The sequence below is a fragment of the Lagenorhynchus albirostris genome, chromosome 7 (assembly GCF_949774975.1).
Source record: "Lagenorhynchus albirostris chromosome 7, mLagAlb1.1, whole genome shotgun sequence".
Lineage (NCBI taxonomy): Eukaryota > Metazoa > Chordata > Mammalia > Artiodactyla > Delphinidae > Lagenorhynchus > Lagenorhynchus albirostris.
Genome location: NC_083101.1, coordinates 22,684,583 through 22,705,662, shown reverse-complemented (window position 1 = coordinate 22,705,662; position 21,080 = coordinate 22,684,583). Strand labels below are relative to the sequence as shown.

Genomic DNA, 21,080 nt, shown 5'->3' with positions numbered 1-21,080 from the left:
CCATGCAAACTCATTTACTTCATAACCAATTTAATGTGAATCTGATTAACTACAGTCGATTCAAAAAATGAATTATACAGTGCAAAATGCAGGCAAAAAAATTATTAAGCACAATGTTGTCTTAAAATCATGCAAGCTTCCCCTCCCACCCCCCCAAAAATGCCAAATGGGTTATTTCCATATCTAAGTAACGTATTAATTGCAATATAAGGAAGTAACTGAATACTTAATTCAGAGTGCAAACAATAGCTAATAGTAGTAATTTCTTTGCTTGGGTTCACATGGCAAACTCCTATACAATATCTAAGATGTTATTCCTAAATCTCCTTCATCACGAAATATCCTGACATTGCCCAATCAGAAGACAGCACTTCCACAGCACCTTCCATATTTTATTTACCAAATTACATTGTTTTTATTTACTTAAATTATCCATTATGATCTCCTAAAATGAAAGCCGCTTGAGAACAGGGTCCATATTTTCACTGATCTCCGCTTTCCTACTCCTTATCAGAGGGCCTAGTACACATTCAATACATGTTTGTTAACAAAACAAACTATTATTAACAAACTCACACTGGAACTTAACCTAAAGAAATGCCCTTGACAGGCAGGATGCGGAGCTGCCTTATTACAACTACCTTTAAACAAATACTCCTTTGAATGAGACTCATTATTAAATCCCATTGAATTTCAAGCTACACAGGTATATCTCTATTGTTACTAGGGAACCTGTAAAATTCCATCCAGAATAAAAGGTGTAGTTCATTTATTCATTCAAAAAATATCTAGAGGGCTTCCCTGGTGGCGCAGTGGTTGGGAGTCCACCTGCCGATGCAGGGGACACGGGCTCGTGCCCTGGTCTGGGAAGATCCCACATGCCGCAGAGTGGCTGGGCCCGTGAGCCATGGCCGCTGAGCCTGCGTGTCCGGTGCCTGTGCTCCGCAATGGGAGAGGCCGCAGCAGTGAGAGGCCCAAGTACTGCAAAAAAAAAAAAAAAAAAAAAATCCAGAGTTTTCCAAGTGCTAGGCCCTGTTCTAGGGGCTGGGAAATAAGATAAAACCTTGCCATCACTGAATTCCCAAAACAATACTCCAAAGAGGTATGTAAAGTAGCAGTGAGAGATTAGAAGGGGAGTGAAATATCTTTTCCTTTCTAGGTGGATAGTGATGGGACCCAGACTAAAGGAATCGCAAGTGGTCTCACAATAAAGCTGGGACTCGCTAGGGAACAGCAATAAGGTCTCATGACCCTATCCATTTGCCATTTCTTTCATTTATGCCAGACACAGTCTTTCACTTCAGATCAAAAGGCAACAGAATGGTGCCCTGAATGACGGCTGGGTTGCCAGCTGTGCCCCAAGCATGGCAGGTCCACCGAAAGGAGCTAATGACCCTTTCTAACAGATACTGACAAAGTGGCCTGTTCCATTTCAAAACTCATTTTAATGGCCAACACTATTTAACTGTTTAATCTGGAGACGTCCAGAGAGTTACCAGGTCAAAACTGTCATTTCTTATGGGGTAATAGGACTTTTCATACATACGGCTGAGGCTCAACAAGTAAGACGCAGGCAACTCTGCAGTGCAGATGTATCTTTGGGAACGCAAAGGCCACTCAGAATAAAATTTACAGCCTGTTTTGGAGCCAAGAGCTGCTAAACCACAACAGTACTTTAATACCATGTCATAGAAATGAAGCACCATCACAGCCACCAAACCCACTATTGTATGTATGCTGGCGTGTGGATGAGTGGAGGTATGTCAGAGAGAAGACAGAAAGGGCGGGCGGGGCGCAGGGGGAGAAAAGGCACATGCAGACAAGACCTCATGGTAATGACAATACTTGCTACCATTCAGTAAGTGTTTTACATTAGCCAGATCCTGTGCTAAGTGTGCTTTACATGAATTACCTCGTCTAATGCGCGTGATCACTTGACTATAGGAAGGTCCTACTATCCCTATGCTATTAATCCTGAAACTGAGGCTCAGAGACGTTCAGTCATTTCCTCAAGGCTATGAAACTAACAAGTGAGGGGTCAGGATTCCAATTCTAAACTCTGGCCTATTTTCTTCCGAATCGAAGCTCTCAAGCCCTAAGCAACAGTGATTTCCAGCGGCTGCCACAATTCCTTCAGGAAACCTTTGCATCTTCTATGACCTTTAAGGACGAGGACAAATGACTGTGTAAGGTTCATTCTGGGACTGACAGGCATCTCAACGAGACGAGGTCTGAATCACTCTCATCAGACCTAAGGTAAGAAAGAGCTTCGTATTCTGCCTGCTCGGTCCACACCTCAGAAGAAACCCTGTTAGGTTCATGTGGTATTTTTGTTTTCTGTTTCTGTTTGAAAGTTTCTTCTGAGTAAAAATATTTGAATGGAGTTGGGCAACAAAAGGGTACAAAGAGCTGGTATTTGCAAGTTGTTTTCTCATTTGACCAGGCCCAGGATCTGGGGTCTGGGCAGCACTGTGGGGCTTCCGCAGGGACTCTCTCCTGACCACACCCGCAGTGCCAGCCAGCCCCGTGGCTCATCCAACAACAGAGGCTCTCATGAATGGTCTCACAGGTCCTTCCTCAAAGAGGTCTTAACAGGGACGCCGCAGGGGCCTGAGGAGACTCGGGGTAGCTCTGGTTCCTCTTCAGAGCAACAGGATGTGCAGTTGGTCACCTGTGGTCAGGGAATAAGAGAATCTTGTGTCTAGTCCCTTCCCTTAGCAACAAGACCAACTGGGAAACCCTCCCTTCTTGCCACACAGCTCTCTACTGCAGAGGCATTTTTTTTTAAATCGTTTCTTTGAGACTCTCCTCTATCAATGTGCCGCTCCCTTTAATGGGGGAGAGCACACCTAAACCTAGTTATTCAAAAGCTGATATGGAGAAAAATCATAGTCCCTTGCTTTTACTCTATTTCTACGTTTTCCACTAGAAAACTCTACGGGGCTGCTCCACAGTAGTTATGTCCTTATCGTTTTATTTATAGAGTTATAAGTAGAACTCCAAATAACCTTGGAAATCAAATTGGCCAACTCCATCCTAGAGATGAAAGTACAGAGAAATTGCTGCACAGAGAAAGTGACTTGCCCAGAATCACCCAGACAGTTAATGACAAGAGTCAGGAGTAGATCCCAGAGGCATCCTGCCTCAGTGAATGTAAGTGGGAAAACTACACATACACACACACACACACACACACACACACACACACACACACACACACACACACACACACACACACACACACGGTAAAATAGAAACAATAAAAAACCAAGATAAATAAGAAACTAATACAATGCTGTTATGAAGAAAGCAAACAGGATGATAAGAAGGTGTTGGGACTTCCCTGGTGGCGCAGTGGATAAGACTCCGCACTCCCAATGCAGGGGGCCCGGGTTCGATCCCTGTTCAGGGAACTAGATCCCACATGCATGCTGCAACTAAGGAGCTGGTGAGCTGCAACTACGGAGCCCGCCTGCCGCAGCTAAGACCCGGCGCGACCAAATAAATAGTAAAAATTTAAAAAATAAAATTAAAAAAAATAAAGAGCATTAGTTAAAAAAAAATGTGTAAAAACTACATAATGTGCCAGTAATTCAGTTTCCAATGACTTTTATCAAAGCTTCATTTCAGAGATCACCAGCTGTTTATAATAAGGCCAAATTCAAGGGAACCCTTTCTGTGGGTTCCGGGTACCTTTATAGCCACAATGTTTACACCTAAACCTGGGTAGCCACAGAAATACATGTTGCTGTTCACAAGGAAGAAAATGATGGAAGGTGTGGATGGAAATGAACAAGCTGGAGGCCTAGGCAGTAGGAACAGCACCTTACTGGAAGTTAACAAACCTAGTTCTCGGTTTGAGCCACCAGCTCAGACCTAAATTTCTCAATTAACTTGGGAGCTTCGGTCCCTTTATTTGTAGGATTAGGAAGTTGGATAGCGTGATTTTTAAAGGACCTTTCAGCTCTAAAATTCTAAATCTGGACAGATCCTTGCTTTAAAAAAAAAAAAACGAAGAAGAAGTTGTTCTTTACTATGTTTACACAGTGGAACAAGTCCAGTGTTGAGCTCTACATTTACAAAGCCAAAAGAAAATGTAGAAAAAATATAAACAAACAGAAAGCAGAGCCTAGAAGGAGAGTGACTGTACACGCTGGGTTGACCAGACTAGTCTTGGTTTAGGCCTGTTGTCCCACTGTCCCAGTTAGTGCCTGTTTTCACTACCAGAAGTGTCTCAGTTTGGATGATAAATTATAGGGTTATCCCTATAAGGAACTGGTGTTCTTTATCTTAGGGAATCCTTTAGCATCTCTGATCACCTAAAGGCAGAAACTCAAACTCCTTAATACGTTATAAAGGCTCTAAGCCAAAACTATCCAGCATACCCATCACACGGTAATCCCACCTGACTGCCTTCAGTCCCCCAAAGGTGAGCTGTTGCTTAGCTTCTCCTCTACCCCCACCCTACAGGAGGACAAGCTCCTCCACATGCATCAAGACCCAACTCAATATTTCCTCCTGTGTGAGGCCTCCCTTCCCTCCACTCTGCCCAGACATCAACTAGCACATGGACCTGACTGCTCTGCAACTCCTTCTCAGCCTCCTCTAACACGCTGTAAGCTCAGAAAAGAATGAAGTTCAAAAAGCAAAAATAAACAAATGGGACTACATCAAATGAAGAAGCTTCTGCACAGCAAAGGAAACCATCAACAAGACAAAAAGATAACCTACTAAATGGGAGAAGATACTTACAAATGATATATCTGGTAAGGAGTGAATACCCAAAACATATAAAAAACTCACACAACTCAACTACAACAACAAAAATCTGATTAAAAAATGGGCAGAGGAGCTGAACATACATTTTTTCCAAAGAAGACATACAGATAGCCAACAGGTACATGAAAAAATATTCAGATCACCAGTTATTAGGAAATGCAAATCAAAACCAAAATGAGATATCACCTCACGCCTCTTAGAGGGACTGTTATCAAAAAGGCAAAAAATAGGCCTTCCCTGGTGGCGCAGTGGTTGAGAGTCCGCCTGCCGATGCAGGGGACACGGGTTCCTGCCCTGGTCCAGGAAGATCCCACATGCCGCGGAGCGGCTGGGCCCGTGAGCCATGGCCGCTGAGCCTGCGCTCCGCAACGAGAGAGGCCACAACAGTGAGAGGCCCACGTACTGCAAAAAAAAAAAGGCAAAAAGTAACAAGTGTTGGCGAGGATGTGGAGAAAAGGCAACCCTCCTACACTGTTGGTGGGAAATTGGTACAGTCACTATGAAAAACAGTACAGAGAGTCCTCAAACATTAAGAGTAGAACTACCATATGATCCAGCTATCCCACTCCTGGCTATTTATCCAAAGAATACGAAAACACTAATTTGAAAAGATATATGCATCCCATGTTCATCACGGCATTATTTACAATAGCCAAGAGATGGAAACAATCTAAGTGCCCATCAACAGATGAATGGATAAAGAAGATTGTAGTATATATGTGTGTACATACACACACACACACACACACACACACACACACACACACACATACACACACACACACTGGAATACTACTCAGCCATAAAAAAGATGAAATCTTGTCATTTGCAACAACATGGATGGACCTTGAGGGTATTATGCTATGTGAAATAAGCCAGAGAAAGACAAATATATGATTTCTCTCACTGTGGAATTAAAAAAAAAGAATAAATCAAATAAAAACAAACACGTAGATACAGAGAACAGAGTAATGGTTACCAGAGGGGAGGGGGTGGGGAGGAGGGTGAAACAGATAAAGGAGATCAACAGTATGGTGATGGATGGAAACTATATTTTTGGTGACAAGGATGCTGTAGAAATATAACGTTGTACACTCGAAACTTATATCATGTTATAAAACAATGTTGCCTCAATTTAAATAAATGGTATTTACCTTATTCATCTTTTTATCCTTTAGCACATAATTAGCACTCAACAATATGTTTGTTGAATTAAACTGAACAGAGAAGTAAGTACATAAAGATTTGCTTACAGGATATTCGCCAAATTATCCTTCATCAGAGTAACGAGAAAACAATGGGCTTAAACTCATCTGGCCCCAACTACTATTATTAATACCAGTAACAGTCTTTTATATGGCACGTGACCAGTGTCCTATGATAGAAGGTCATGGTCCACAACATTCTTACAGCTGGATTCCAGTTCTGCTACTTACAAAATAAGCACTCTTGAACAAGTTACTTACCCTATCTTAACTCAGTTCCCTCAGTATAAAATGGGAGAAACACAACTTTCCTTGGTGTAAGGTTATAAACAGTGCATGAAGAGTAATGCCGAGTATTGACCCTGGCACAGGGTACGTAGGTAAAAAGCAGTAATTTAGCTTCAGTGGTGATCATTTCCAGCCAGAACAGATCCAACTAGAAAAAGTGTCTCTCTCGTCTTCCCCAAAGACATAGGCTCCACCTGGATTTATTTTGCTTTATTTTCCTCACTCTCTCCCACAATTAAGATGCAAAAACCTCTACACCATAACCATTATTTTCTCTTTCCAAATCCTGGTTTCCCTCTTCTCTAATTATCCCCAACAGAAGTGTCATCAGAAGGAACAGCGCAAGAAAGGCAAGGACTTACAACTCAAGATAGACTGTGGTCAAATAAGGAAGAACTTGACTACCACTCTGATTCAACCGTGGAACAGACTCAAAAGGAATTCTTGGTAAAATGTCAAGTGGGGAGAATTCAAGCCTGGGGAAGGATTACATGACTTCGCACTAGGACAATGAACCCTCAAGTTAACTACACCTTGAACTAAACACTCCTTCAATCAGAAGCAGTCAGTTACTGGTGCTCCAACACCAAAGAGTGGAAAAGGGCCAATGAGATGAGAGTCATAACGATCATGATCAGAAGCAAAAGGAGGAAAGGAATGCTCCCTGAAAGCTTTCTTCTACCCAGGAAATGAAGCACAGGCAGCTAGGCAGTATCAAGAGAAACAAATGGGATCACAATGTTTCAATTTAATAGCACAGTGCTGTTCAAACTTCATAAAACAATCCAGCATGTGCTGGTAGCTGTTTGTATTATAGAGAGACAGGATAGCATGGAGGTGAAAAACACATGGGCTCTGGAACCAGACTGCCTGAAACATATCCCAGCTCCTGTACTTAACTAGCTGTGTGATCTTGGGAAAGTTACTTAACCTCTCTGTGCCTCAGTTTTCACCTCTGAAAAATGAAGCTAACAAACCTAGACTCCACAGGGATGCTCTTTACAAAAACTCATTTCTAAGGCAGAGTAGTGCTAGGCACATGGTTAATGCTATATGTGTTTTACAAATAAAACTATTAAGATCCAGTACTCACTCAGGAGCAGCTCATACACAACCTTGTGCTTCAAAACTGCTGCTGGTATTGCCATCATAAATCTCAAAGACCCCTTTATTTTATGTTGAGTCCTAGAAATTCAACTTGTTGACTAACAAATCCTTTTACTGAAGGATAAATAACCAATACACACTGGTTTATTGAACCGAATAGGTCTAAAACCCAGAGGTCATTTTGACATGGTGAAATGGAAACCGAAGGTTTGACACTTAATCAAACTGTAATCATCCCCAGAATAAATGAACAAAATACACATTATTTATTGAGCAGCCCTTGTGGTCACTTTCCAAGCTGCTGTATTTGACTGGAAGGCACAAAACGTAATAGTGGTGCAGCTAGGTTTGGTTTCTGCCACACGACTGAACCAAGTGGCATCAACTTAGTGAATTCACTATGGCTTTCTCTGGTCCTCAGTGCTGAAGGCTCAAAAACCTGGTTTTGTCACCACATTCATTCATTCAACAGTTATTTTACAAGTACCTGCTTTGTGCCACATCCCACAACAGGTAATGTGGAGAAACTGGACAACACATCATCACACTTCCTGCTCACTGCCGCAGAGCTGACAATCTGGCAGAGAAGACATTAAAAAACCGAACGTGCACCACAAAAAACCTGATGGTCAATAAACTTGTTCCTACAAGACCAACCCATCTTTCGCATGCAAGCACGACTATATAGAATTCAAGCAGGGGAGTACGTTGTACAAATGGTAACAGGCACCAACTTGACAAACACCTGGCTGTTTAGGGTGGTGAATTACCTATTCCGAGCCCTGCCCCTTCTCCCATTCTTGCTGCTTTTCTCTGCAAGGTTACAGTCCATTTATTTAATTTCTCCTTCCTATACTACAATCCCATACACATCTTGCCTCACCAAATTTCTTTGCCTATCACCCTGATGGGAGTTCTCCATGTTCTAAACTTCTTCCATCACACATCTATAGAGATAATGCCATCTATTCCAGAGGCAGCTACATGTATTCAATCTTTGTGGAGCCCACCAGTTTAACCTCAGAAACCAGCGTTATATTCTGTTATTTTCAAGTCTGGGGTTGGTGTGGTAGGGCAGAAGGGGCATTTAGGGTCAACGTGCACTGAAACTGTGGCCCCATAAACCCTCAAAATAATTCTCGGGCTTTCCTGGTGGCGCAGTGGTTGAGAGTCTGCCTGCCAATGCAGGGGACACGGGTTCGTGCCCCAGTCTGGGAAGATCCCACATGCCGCGGAGCAGCTAGGCCCGTGAGCCATGGCCGCTGAGCCTGTGCATCCGGAGCCTGTGCTCAGCAACGGGAGAGGCCACAACAGTGAGAGGCCCGCATACCGCACACACACACACACACACAAATAATAATAATAATTCTCATTTAACCTGCAAAACCACCCAATGAGGCACAAAAGTTAATTTTATATGAATCGTTAAGCATACTACACACCGGAAAATGCTAGGCATTATACAAAGGTCAAAATTCAAACAAGAACTTAGCAGGTTCATAGTCCAAGTTCAGTAGTCATTTTCTGCTGGTGGTTCTATGAACTACAAGCAGTACTTGAGATGACACTAGAAAAAGTGCACCCGTATGAAAAGTTTCAACCAACGTTGAGATCAGCAGTAAACAAACAAATACTTGAGTCAATACAGAAGTGAAATCTCTCATGTTATTTAATTTAATACAAAAAATAGCATCCACGGTAAACAAAGATGTGCTTCATCCCTATCACGGAGAATGTATACTTGGGGCACAGGTATGTTCAAGGCTTTTGTTGATAATTAAACACAGAGGGAAATCATTTTTATACTTCTACTGAACTTTGTTGGATGGAATAAGAAAATTTCACATCTGAGGTGGTGGGGGCCTCAGTGGGGATACTACCTACACGTGCCAGTTAGTTACAGACAGGGCTTTAGTTGTGTCGGCAATCCCAAGGCCTGGTCTTTATTCTTAGAGCCATAATTAGGGCTCTCTTTCCTGGGGCTAAGATTAAAGTAGCTCCCAGAGTTTCAGAGGAGCCACACCATCCCAGGTTCCATCCACTCAACCCTGCTTTACAAACTGGAACAAAGAGCATTAGAGGAACTTTCCACTGAATTTCAATGGAGAAAGATGAACTACTAAAGATTTTTTAAAAGATACTTTTAAAATGTGATCAGACATTAACCCAAATATAGCCCATGGAGAAAATGTAATTCAATAGGGTAATTATTTAAAATTCTCACTGGGTGAACTTTAAAAATAGGCCCTCTAAGCTCCAAAAGAAATGTTCTGTGTATGCTGTCTTCATGGACACATTTCCGGGAGTTAGCACAGGGCCTGGAACGTATGAGGTTCTCTTTAACTATTTTCTGAATACATAAATGAATAAATATATTCCTTGTGATCATTAACCATGAATTTTTCACCCAGGAAAAACAACAGTTATTTAAAGGCAAAAGTTATTCGAGTATACATTACATAAAAGAATAAAATCCTGCTTTTCACCTTGAAATATGAATTAACTTCCACCACTAAAAACCGAAAATTAATGGAAAAAAAGTAAGTTTTCATAAAGGTGACTGTCAGAGATGGTATTAATTCCAACCCATTTTGCGCAATAAATCTATACAAAAACTTGATATACTTACCTACGTGTGTGCAGTAACAATGACAGACAGTGAAAGACTCCTTATTTGGAAACAGACTCATAAAAATAGCTATGTGTGAAAGCATATTAATGGGACAGTAAGAACACTTTCTGAGAATCTGTAATAAAGAGACTATAGCCAAAAGTTCCACAATTTGGGCTGTAATAAAACCTTTCAAAAGCTGATATCCTTCAATACTTGATAGCCAAACTCGTCAATGACATCTTCCACATCACCATGATTTATAACACATCACTGAGACATTATTTCCCTGAAACCAGTTCTGTAATTATAGAAAGACTGGGATGCTGACTTCATCATAAACATTTGCTATAAAGGTGCCTTGTCCCCTTGTAATTCCTGCATATATACCCGCTGATGTTCACATTGTTGCTTACCACTATCATAAACTACCCTGGTTTGTAGTAAGACATCAAGAATCCGTAAAGTAAGTTACAGTCAAGACACAACTCACCAAGCACGATGACCACAGTCTTCAGAAGACTCATCATGGTATCCCGATTGCGCCGTGGCCCAGAACTATGCCGAGACATCCTCATAGTCCTCTGGCGAACGTAGCCAAAGATATGAGCGTAGAGAACCACCATGACGACAAAGGTCACCAAGTTGAAAATGGCCCAGAAGACCAAGTAAGAGTCACTGTAGAGGGGTGCCATGTTGGAACAGTTTTCAATATCACAGATGCAGTTCCAGCCCACACTGGGTATGGCCCCCATAACAATGGCCATGGTCCAGATGACCACAATCACCACCACCACCCGCCGGTTGCTCATCCGCGTGTGGAGCTGCATGCGGAAAACCGTAATATGCCTCTCGATTGCAATGGCCAGTAGGTTGGCCACAGAGGCTGTCAGGCTGGTGTCAATGAGGCCCTGACGCAGGAGCCATGTGCTAACAGTCAGTCTCCGAGTATTGGGTCCTGTGTTGAACATTAGGTAGAAGTAGGCCAACCCAGCAAAGAAGTCCGCAGCAGCCAGATTCGCCATTAAGTAATAAATAGGAAAATGGAAGCGGCGGTTGACATAGATCGCTACCATGACCAGCAGGTTGGCCAACATGATGAAGATACAGACGGTGATTCCAAGTCCCATCACCAGCTTGCTAACTGTGTTCCATTCTGTGGCAAGGTACTTTCCACTCCGGTTATAAAAGAAGGCGATGGACTCATTGTAGAAGCACTGTGGTTCATTCATGGCTGTGAACTAAAAGAGAAAGGAAGAGAGGTTAAAAAAGAGAAAAACCATGGACCCAAATTTAAAGATGTGTAGATAACGCAAGTCTTCTACGGTAAATGTGGCCAAAAAAGAGCAAAAGCAAAGAATTTGAAAATCTGATCCTGTGTAATGTTCTATGATTATGTTGAAACCCCAAGGTTTCTTTCTGTTTTACTGTTCTCGAGATTAAAGACAGTTGGAGTTAAATAAATGACAAGGTCTGTTCTTGGTGGCTGCACATCATTGAAGTCTACTAGAAAAGCCACACGACCCAGAAATCATGCCTAAAATACATGAGACAGATGAGAATTTTGCAGAGTGTTGCAACTGGAATATTTACCATAGTGAAATCTATTTTGGCCCGTTATTTAGGGAATCTGTAAACACAGATGGTTTATAGATAGGGTATTATTGCCCTATTATTCTGCATTTCTGTTCTCACATAGTATGTTCAATCTGTGTCAGATATCTTGTAACGCAAGTCCCCACAAGGACCATCAGTCCCAACATTTCAAAGAGGTCACTATGCATCAAAGCTACTATGCCCAAAGCCAGCATTTGCTGTTCAACATTCCTGTGGTCAGCACTGTGTTCCCCCACAACTCCTTACCCCAGAATAGCATTCATCAAACAATCTATGACGTTTGAGGACGTTTTTCTTCTTGGAGGACATAAGAAATATGTAACTAATGTAACCTTCAGAGAGCAGTTCATACTTTGACACTGCTCTAAAAGTACACCTTCTAAAATGTTGAGCGATAATGTTTCATTATGTGTTTTCTTATTTTTAACATCATCAATCAGAATATATTTGCTTATGAACTACTTATACTCTCACTTGAATTCTAAAGGATTGAGGAAGTTTCTAATAGAATGATATAGGTGTCAATAAAACTATTAAAACAAAATTAGAAAGGAAAAAGTAACACGGAGGGCTTCCCTGGCGGCGCAGTGGTTGAGAGTCCGCCTGCCGATGCAGGGGACGCGGGTTCGTGCCCCAGTCCGGGAAGATCCCACATGCCTCGGAGCGGCTGGGCCCGTGAGCCGTGGCCGCTGAGCCTGCGCGTCCGGAGCTTGTGCTCCGCAACGGGAGAAGCCACACAGTGAGAGGCCCGTGTACCGCAAAAAAAAAAAAAAAAAAAGTAACACGGAGAAACTAGAAAATTACACATCAAATAGAATAAATCACCCTTCCTAAAGCCTTAGGTTTGTCTGTGACTCCTAAAATTAGAGAATATTTCTTGAAGATAGCTCACATCCAACCTTTTTCTTCATATCTTGCACTGCATTTAGTAAATTACCTAGCAAACATGACAGTTTTAACCACTATTTTTGATAGAATATTCTACCGAATATCCGTGAGTTGTGCCTTAATGTTTACCAAACACAGAAAGTTCCAAAACAGTGTGTGAAACTCTTCTTGAATGGTTAATCTCCTGACCTGTCCAGACATCTAGGGTCTCTTTCCTCATTTAGACTAAATAGTTTTTAGGTTATGCTTCTATAATAATCACTCTTACCATGTTGTATAATTATGTATCACCTTGTTTCTTAAAAAGATGATAGTCCAGGGGAAGAGTGAAGACCTTGTCTTACACATCTTGGTATCTAATGTACCTTCCACAGAGCCCCACTCATTGGCGATCTGAGAACCTGTGATGTTCCATTCCACTCCAAATCTTGCCATCACTCTGGGTATCTCATCTAATTTTCTAGCCTCTCAGTTTCTTGACCTCATCTTTCATGACTTTCTATTCCATTACAACTCAGCTGCCCACTTCCAAGGTCACACCCTGGACTCTGTAACCACTCAGAACTGTCTCCCTTTGGAAATAATCAATTGATACATTCTAATACTCTTTCCATTCTAATTACTCTTCCCATTCTTCCAAATTTATACATTCTAAGTACTCCCTTCCCGTTCTTCCAAATTTCTCAATTGATCCCCCTACATCAGTTCTTTGAAGCCATCTATTTCCTTAAGCATCCTACTTTTTCCCAATGGATTACCTCCCTATCTTCCCCCTTTTCCCTATCTGGCTTAGGTTCCATAGGATATCGTTTCAACCTCTTTTTTTTTTTTTTTTTTTTGCTAACGCAAGAACACAGTCTCTTCTTGAAGACTTTGAGGTCAGATGTCCTTCAGAATTCAAAAATTTGCCAGTTTTAAGAACAGTTATAGAGGACATAATCTATGTTTGACGTAACAGCCCCACCAAAATCTGAGACAGCACTCCATAATGATACACGTTAATCTCTAAAGTAAAACATATGAATATATACACTAAGTTTGATAAATAAAGGTTATAAGTAGCCTCATATCTATTCATTCAGAGCAACTTTTGCCACTGCGTTAAGAAAAAATCATCAGTTTTCAGATCTTCTTAAATGTTATAGTTTCAGATAAGGAAGTAGAGACCTTTATCTTTTAATCTACTTGCTCCACTGCACTTCTGTAACAATTTCTTAAAATAACACCAGTCTTGGATGAATGCAATTGGTTCCCACTTCCACACCTACACCAAGGCTTCTGAGAAATGTTAGAGAAAAATCAACATATCTGGCAGATTGATTCTGCTATAAATTCACATGATGTCTTGCCTCAACTGAGAATTTAATGCCACAAGAAATCTGATTTTCCCCCTAATTATTATTCTGTATCTTCTTCACAGTAAATACTCTAAATTTATTATTCTCTTTCGAGTCTCACCTTCCCTCTCTCCAGCAGCAGTTGCCAAAAGAGGAAACTTAGAAATCATCAGACTGAAACTCTTTTTCCTTTAAAATTACCTATTCAAAAACCCATTTTTTTCTTCCCCTTCTGTTACAATGGAAAAGGTGTAGCCTTTGCCATCCAAGTGTTCTGAATCCCATCCATTCTTACTATTTCCAGAATCTTGTTCTATAAATTGCTTTCTTTCTTCAAGTCCCTCCTCACTCCTTCTCCTCTCTCTTGAATCTTTCCTATCCATATACAAGTAAGTTTAATCTCTACCAAAGACAGGAAGGAAGGAAAGAAGGGAGGGAGGGAGGGAGGGGGGGAAAGAGAGAGAGAGAGAGAGAGAGAGAGAGAGAGAGAGAGAGAGGGAGGGAGAGAGGGAGAGAGGGAGAGAGGGAGAGAGGGAGAGAGGGAGAGAGGGAGAGAGGGAGAGAGGGAGAGAGGGAGAGAGGGAGGGAGAGAGGGAGGGAGAGAGGGAGAGAGGGAGGGAGAAAGAAAGAACGAAATCCCCATATAACTTCCTGTTTGGCTTCCAGCTCTGATGATTTTTCCCCTTCATAGCCAATTGCTCTCCAGTGTCTCACTGGACACACACAAATTTCTCAATTACCTATGGTACAGCTTCTCCCCCTTCCCCTCCATCAAATCCACTCTAGTCAATTCTTGAGTTTCACATTAACTTCCCCAAATCACACCAATCTGGTGGCTGTTCTAATGGAAATTTTTCAGTTCTCACCTTACTAACCCCTCAAAGCATCAGATACATGACTGGGAGCCTCTTTTTTAGAAAATTCTCTTTCTTTAGCTATCATGACATCATACTATCCTGGCTCTTGATCTCTCTCTCCCTGGTTGGTCCTTCTCAGTCATTTCTGAGGTTCCCCATCCTCTGTGCAACATTACTGTTTCTACCCTATATTCTCATTCAACACACTTTCATTGAGTTTTCTAATATGTCTTCCAAGATTTCAATTATCTTATATATCTCAAATACTCCCACATCTACATATTTGACCCTTATTTCTTTCCTTAGCGCTAAGCAAATACCAAATTGCCCACTGTTATCTCTGACAACCTCATAATTACTTCTGTCTCTGTGTTCAAAACCAAGCTCAAACTTATAACCTTCCCCAACTTGTTCCTCCCGCGGTCACTATTTCAGAGGCTAGAGAACCATTATCTTTATAGTGGCCTGAATGCTAAACGTGGGAATTCCTTTTCCCCTCATCTTCATCATTTAACCGATAACCATACCCTGTAACTTCTCCTTCCTAAGTATCTGTTCAACCTGTTTACTATTCCATCCTCATGGCCACCAGCATTACTACTACACTGGCTTCCTAGGTGTTCTTTCTACCTAGCACCAATCACTTCTCTAGTGATCTTTCTAAAAGACAAAGTTGCCCAAACTGTTCCTCTACTAAAAACGCTTCAATGGCTAACAAGTGCACTTAAGCTAAAAATCCATACTCTTCAACCACCTTATCTGGCCTCCTTATGAGGCCTCTCCAGCCTCAACTCAAGCTATTAATGACTTTAAACTCTCTGCTTCAGCTCTATTTAATATACTGTGCTCTCTCTCACCTCTGGTTCTCAGCATCGCTGAGAACAGAGGTTTTCTGCATCAGCACCCAGAAGGTTTGTAAAACACAGCTTGATGACCACATCTGTCTGATTTAGCAGATCTGAGGTGGGGCCCCACATGACACTGATGCTCCTGGGCTAAGGACCACACTTTGAATACCACTGGCCTAGAACAATCTTCCCCCCATTTTCACCTTATACTCATTCTTCATGTACCAGTTGAAATATTATTATTTCCAGTCATTCTCCCCAGATCTTCCCATGTCTGGGCAAGGTGCCTCCTACCACAGTTCCCTGCATTACTCCTATAACAACACTTACCACACTGTATAACAATTGCTTCACTATCTATTGACACCTCCCCACACTAGGCTGTAAGCATTATGACGGCAGAGATTCTAGCTTTCTCATTCACTGTTGTATAGCATCCAACTATTAGATTAGATTCTAAATATATACTGATTGCTTTAATAAATTAAAGATAATTCAAAAAAACGTTTATACTTCACAAGTTTTCTTTCTGCAAAGGATATTAAAAAAATCATAAATATTATATAAATGAAAATTCTGTTCTTTCCTTTAGCCCCTGTAACCATTTACTTTCTCCAGACAAAGAAATTTCTTAATCAAACAGGAAGCATGTAGTATTTCACAGCATTCCAACTTCTAAACACCAACTGCCAACAAAGTCAAACAGTGATATGAACAGCTTCTTTGCTTTTCCCACATAGAAAAACCATATAATTAAGAATGACAAAATAAAGTATAAATTGGCTTTTTAAGCCCCAATATGCTAAGATGAATTAAACTGAAAAATTTTCTCTGAAGGTATCCAGTGTTTACTCAGCAAATGGCATGTGACCTGGTTCTATTCCATCTCTTATCTCTCAAAAATTGAGTAGTGATACCATAAAAACCATACCGTATTTAATGACATAACTTACATGATTTTTTGAACCTCTCAGTTTTACCATCTGTTAAATGAGGAAATTGGACTAAATTATACATAAGGTCTATTTCAGATTTAAAAGTCTATATTAAGAATATTGTGGGTCAGGACTCTATAGTTAATCAAATTGCCAACTAAATATTAAAGCAGTAGAAAATACAGCAGGAATTAAAAATAGTAAGGGTAGAATATACCTGAGAAAAACTTCAGGAATTTCAGCTAGATTTAGTAAAACAGGACTGAATTGAAAGAAGAATTAAAACTTTTCTCCTATCATCTGCAAAAAGCAGCAGATCTGGAGAATAAGTGAAGGACACCCTGGCAGCATCTTCAATGGTAGTCACAAGGGTAGTGTGAAAGTGCTTCTTTCCTTTTTCAGGACCTGATGGATTTAGGCAGAAGCCCACATCGAGCTCTGAGAGAATGCAATTCAACTGTGCTTGGACTACAAGACATTCAGGTAGTCATGGTTATAATGATACGGCAAACAGAAAAAATCAGCCAACACAATGGGGAGAAAACGATCTCAGAGGAGGAGATGGCCATCCTAAAGGATAACAGAAAATACCTCCCCTTGAAGCAGATTTATTAAAAAAGAAAAAGGGGGAATGGAAAAGATTAAATACTAGGATATTTCTGATTTGATCCTCAAAATGCTTTGTTAGGGTACAAGCACTGAAAATAGAGCCAGCCATTACGAAGACAAAAAAAAAAAATTTTTTTTTTTTTCAGAAAAAACTACATAGAGATTATATTAGCTTCCCATTGCTACTGTAACAGATTGCCACAAATTTAGTAGCTTAAAAAGACAAATTTATTATCTTACAGTTCTGGAGGTCAGAAGTCCGAAGTGGGGCTCACTGGGCTAAATCAAGGTGCTGGCAGGACTGTGTTCCTTTCCAGAGGCTCTAGAAGAGAATTTTTCTGTCTTTTCCCACTTGCAGAGATGGCCCACATTCTTTGTCTCCTGGCCCCATTCCAGCTTCAAAGCCAGCAATGGCCAGCCAAGTCTTTCTCACACTGACATCATTCTAACACTGACTCTTCTTCCTCCATCTCCCACATTTAGGGACCCTTGTGATTACCTTCCCAGATAACCTAGGATAATCTCCCCATCACAAAATCCTGAACTTCATCACACCTGAAAAGCCCCTTTTGCCATGTAAATTAGCCTATTCAGTGGTTCCAGGATTAAATATGCAACGGACATCATTAGAACTTCATCACTGAGCCCACCAAAGAGATGAAAAACTATTTTTCAACTAAAAACAATAATTCAGGCAATGAAATGATGTATAAAAATTCCAAAAACTGGGCTTCCCTGGTGGCGCAGTGGTTGAGAGTCCGCCTGCCGATGCAGGGGACGCGGGTTCGTGCCCCGGTCCGGGAGGATCCCACATGCCGCGGAGCGGCTGGGCCCGTGAGCCATGGCGGCTGAGCCTGTGCGTCCGGAGCCTGTGCTCCGCAACGGGAGAGGCCACAACAGTGAGAGGCCAGTGTACCGCAAAAAAAAAAAAAAAAAAAAAAAAAAATTCCAGAAAACTGAAATGGCAAATAGAAAACAAACTTAGGAAGTTTACTCAGTGCTCAGAGAAGATGGTCAGAGATAAGAATAAAAGGAAAGAAGGCACGTATAGGAAAAACATTCCAAACATAACTAGCTTTCCAAGTAAGCCTAGGACAAAGCTTAAGTAACACAGCTTGAAGCATAAGAAAAGTTATTGCTTAAGGAGAAAGACCTCAGATTACTGGTTTAAGTTTACATAAATTACAAAAGAGTCGATTAAAATCACTAAAATTGGGCTTCCCTGGTGGCGCAGTGTTTGAGAGTCTGCCTGCCAATGCAGGGGACACGGGTTCGAGCCCTGGTCTGGGAAGATCCCACATGCCGCAGAGCAACTAGGCCCGTGAGCCACAACTACTGAGCCTGCACGTCTGGAGCTTGTGCTCCACAACAGGAGAGGCCGCGACAGTGAGAGGCCTGCACACCGCGATGAAGAGTGGCCCCCGCTCGCCACAACTAGAGAAAGCCCACGCACAGAAGCGAAGACCCAACACAGCCAAAAATAAATAAATAAATAAAATTTTTTAAAAAATCACTAAAATTCTGATACAGCTAGGTTAGATTTTGGAATCTCAAGGTTAACATTCGAAATTCTAAAAATATAAAAAAATAAACAAAAAGCAAACAAATCAAATATTGAGAGAAAGAGAGAAAAATATGGTATTGCTAAGCTTCTGCTGTAGAATTCCAAAAGATAGAACACAACCAATCAAAATCTCCATTATTTTGATTATACTTCAATTTGGAAAAAAATCTCCATTATATGGAGAAAATGTCTGAGATCATAAATTCCACAGCCAGCTATACTGATGTTCTCATAGGGGATAATAAAGAACAGTCCCAGAGATGTGGGAGCTCCAAAAGATCATCATCTACATTTCCTTCCTAAAGAAAATACAAATGCAAGTAAGCCATGAAAAAAGTAAAAATAAAAACCACAACAGAATAGAAAGACTGGCAGTAAGCATCAAAAATACACAAAACAAAATTGAGTCTAAGTAACTGCTCTCCAAATGGTTATAAAACAAATATCAAAAATAACTCTTGGGCTTCCCTGGTGGCGTAGTGGTTGAGAGTCCGCCTGCCGATGCAGGGGACACGGGTTCGTGCCCCGGTCCGGGAAGATCCCACATGCCGCGGAGCGGCTGGGCCCGTGAGCCATGGCCGCTGGGCCTGCGCGTCCAGAGCCTGTGCTCCGCAACGGGAGAGGCCACAACAGTGAGAGGCCCGCATACCGCAAAAAAAGTAAATAAATAAAAAATTAAAAATAACTCTTGAGGGTATACTTATTATAAAGACAATAAATTAATAATCATCTGGAACTAAAATCACTGTATCAATAAGAACTTAAAAATAGGGGAAGAGAAGTATGGAAATATCTGTTCATTTTCTCTTATTACTCAGGTATGAATCAAAACATACTATTTAAGTTGTAACAATAATTTTCAAAAATAAGTTTAAATATAATCGATTCAAAAGCCACCAAATTGAGTAGTTAATATACTAAAAGATGATTACTTTTCATATTACTGGAGAAAATAGAGTAAAAAAACGATGTCTAGAATGACAATTCTGTGAAATTTATATAGATAAGACTATAAATGATTTTCTTCTTTAGAAAAGTAGTATCTGTTGCAATAAATTTAGGGGGAAACAAGAATATAATCAGACAAAACTCAAATACTTTTTTAAAGTTCATTATTCCAAAATCCTGATGACTATAATTAGAAATTTCTCTGTAATAAGTTACAGAATTCCGCCCTGCCCAAGAAACAAAGATGTAAACAAAATAGAATGATTCCAAAAATAAACTGTCCTCGAAGCTAAAAAGAGAAGTCCATACTCACGCCCTTTGCACATCCACCAATTACATTTCAGGATGATGGGGTGGAGGGAGGAGGCCTCGTTCGCTGCTCTACAGAAACAGATGTTCCAAATCTCAAAAATTTACCTCACCCATCGTGTGATCTCAAAAGCCATAACACTCTGTCAAGCCTGAACTCTAAAGAGACACAGAGGGTGTTCATCTTCGCTATGCACTTCATTTCTTCACTGGCACATTCACAAACATTTCTGGAACGCCAGGTATGGGGCATGGCACTACACTACGCTATGCCTTCCAGGGGTACCAACATGAAACACCTGGGCGCCTGGTGTGGGGTCACTCACGGTCCATCCAGTGTGGTATTTAATCTCCTGAAAGACAACTACACCTTCATTAGCCAAGCGGAGAAGGGAGCACTTAGCACAAGCTCACGAACTGGTAACTAAACCTTTATGATTTAGTAAGCATTTAGATAAGAATGTAAATATGTACTCTACTGACATCCTAAAGGGAGATTTTAATTTATACTGAATAAAGGACCAGTAATAAGATCTAAATCAAGCCTATTTGGTTTCCCACTTCTGTTAAAGTACAACAGTGGAGTGGGTGAGGACTTCTTCCTGATTCTGATGCTCACCAGCTTCAGTAAGTCTCATAACTGCTCTGAGTGTCAATTTCTCATTTGTAAAATAAGATATCTCTAAGGGCTCTTCAATTCTAGTTTTTAAATCTAAAATAATCAGACCTTCCACACATTTCCTCCCTCTTCCTCCCCCCACCAAAAAAAGACTGAAAAGAGATGGGACAGAATTTAATTAAATGCAATTAAGTCTCTATTAACAAGAAAAATAGTTCTCACTTTTTGGAGTCTCAAATTAGAAACAATAAAAAGAAAAAAAGGAATGATCTACCACTATAATCAGAAAATAGGACACAAAACAATGCTGATGCAAACTAAAAATGTTCTAAAGTTAGAAAGTTAGCCTCACAGTAGCTGAAGAATGCGCAACTACTAGATTTTTTTAAACTTTATCTGAAAAAGTACATAAAATGCTACTTCTTATACAGTAACAATGTACGTGAATATGATGTACACACATGTAAAAAAGAAAACTATGGAAAACAAGTGTAAATCAATAAAAATACTTTGTATCTGTTATGGCCCCTTGTAACAGGCTGAGTGAGTGACATCATAT

At 40.8% G+C, this 21,080-nt stretch overlaps 1 protein-coding gene across 4 annotated transcripts in view; it reads right to left on the bottom strand.

The window, feature by feature from the left end:
- The window catches only part of LPAR1 (lysophosphatidic acid receptor 1), a 165,094-nt gene that overhangs the window by 49,452 nt on the left and 94,562 nt on the right, over window positions 1–21,080 (bottom strand). For all 4 annotated transcript variants that reach the window (XM_060153343.1, XM_060153340.1, XM_060153342.1 and 1 more), the window contains exon 3: window positions 10,484–11,231. In XM_060153343.1, coding sequence (XP_060009326.1) covers window positions 10,484–11,231 — 748 coding nt within the window. The remainder of the gene's footprint in view (window positions 1–10,483; window positions 11,232–21,080) is intronic.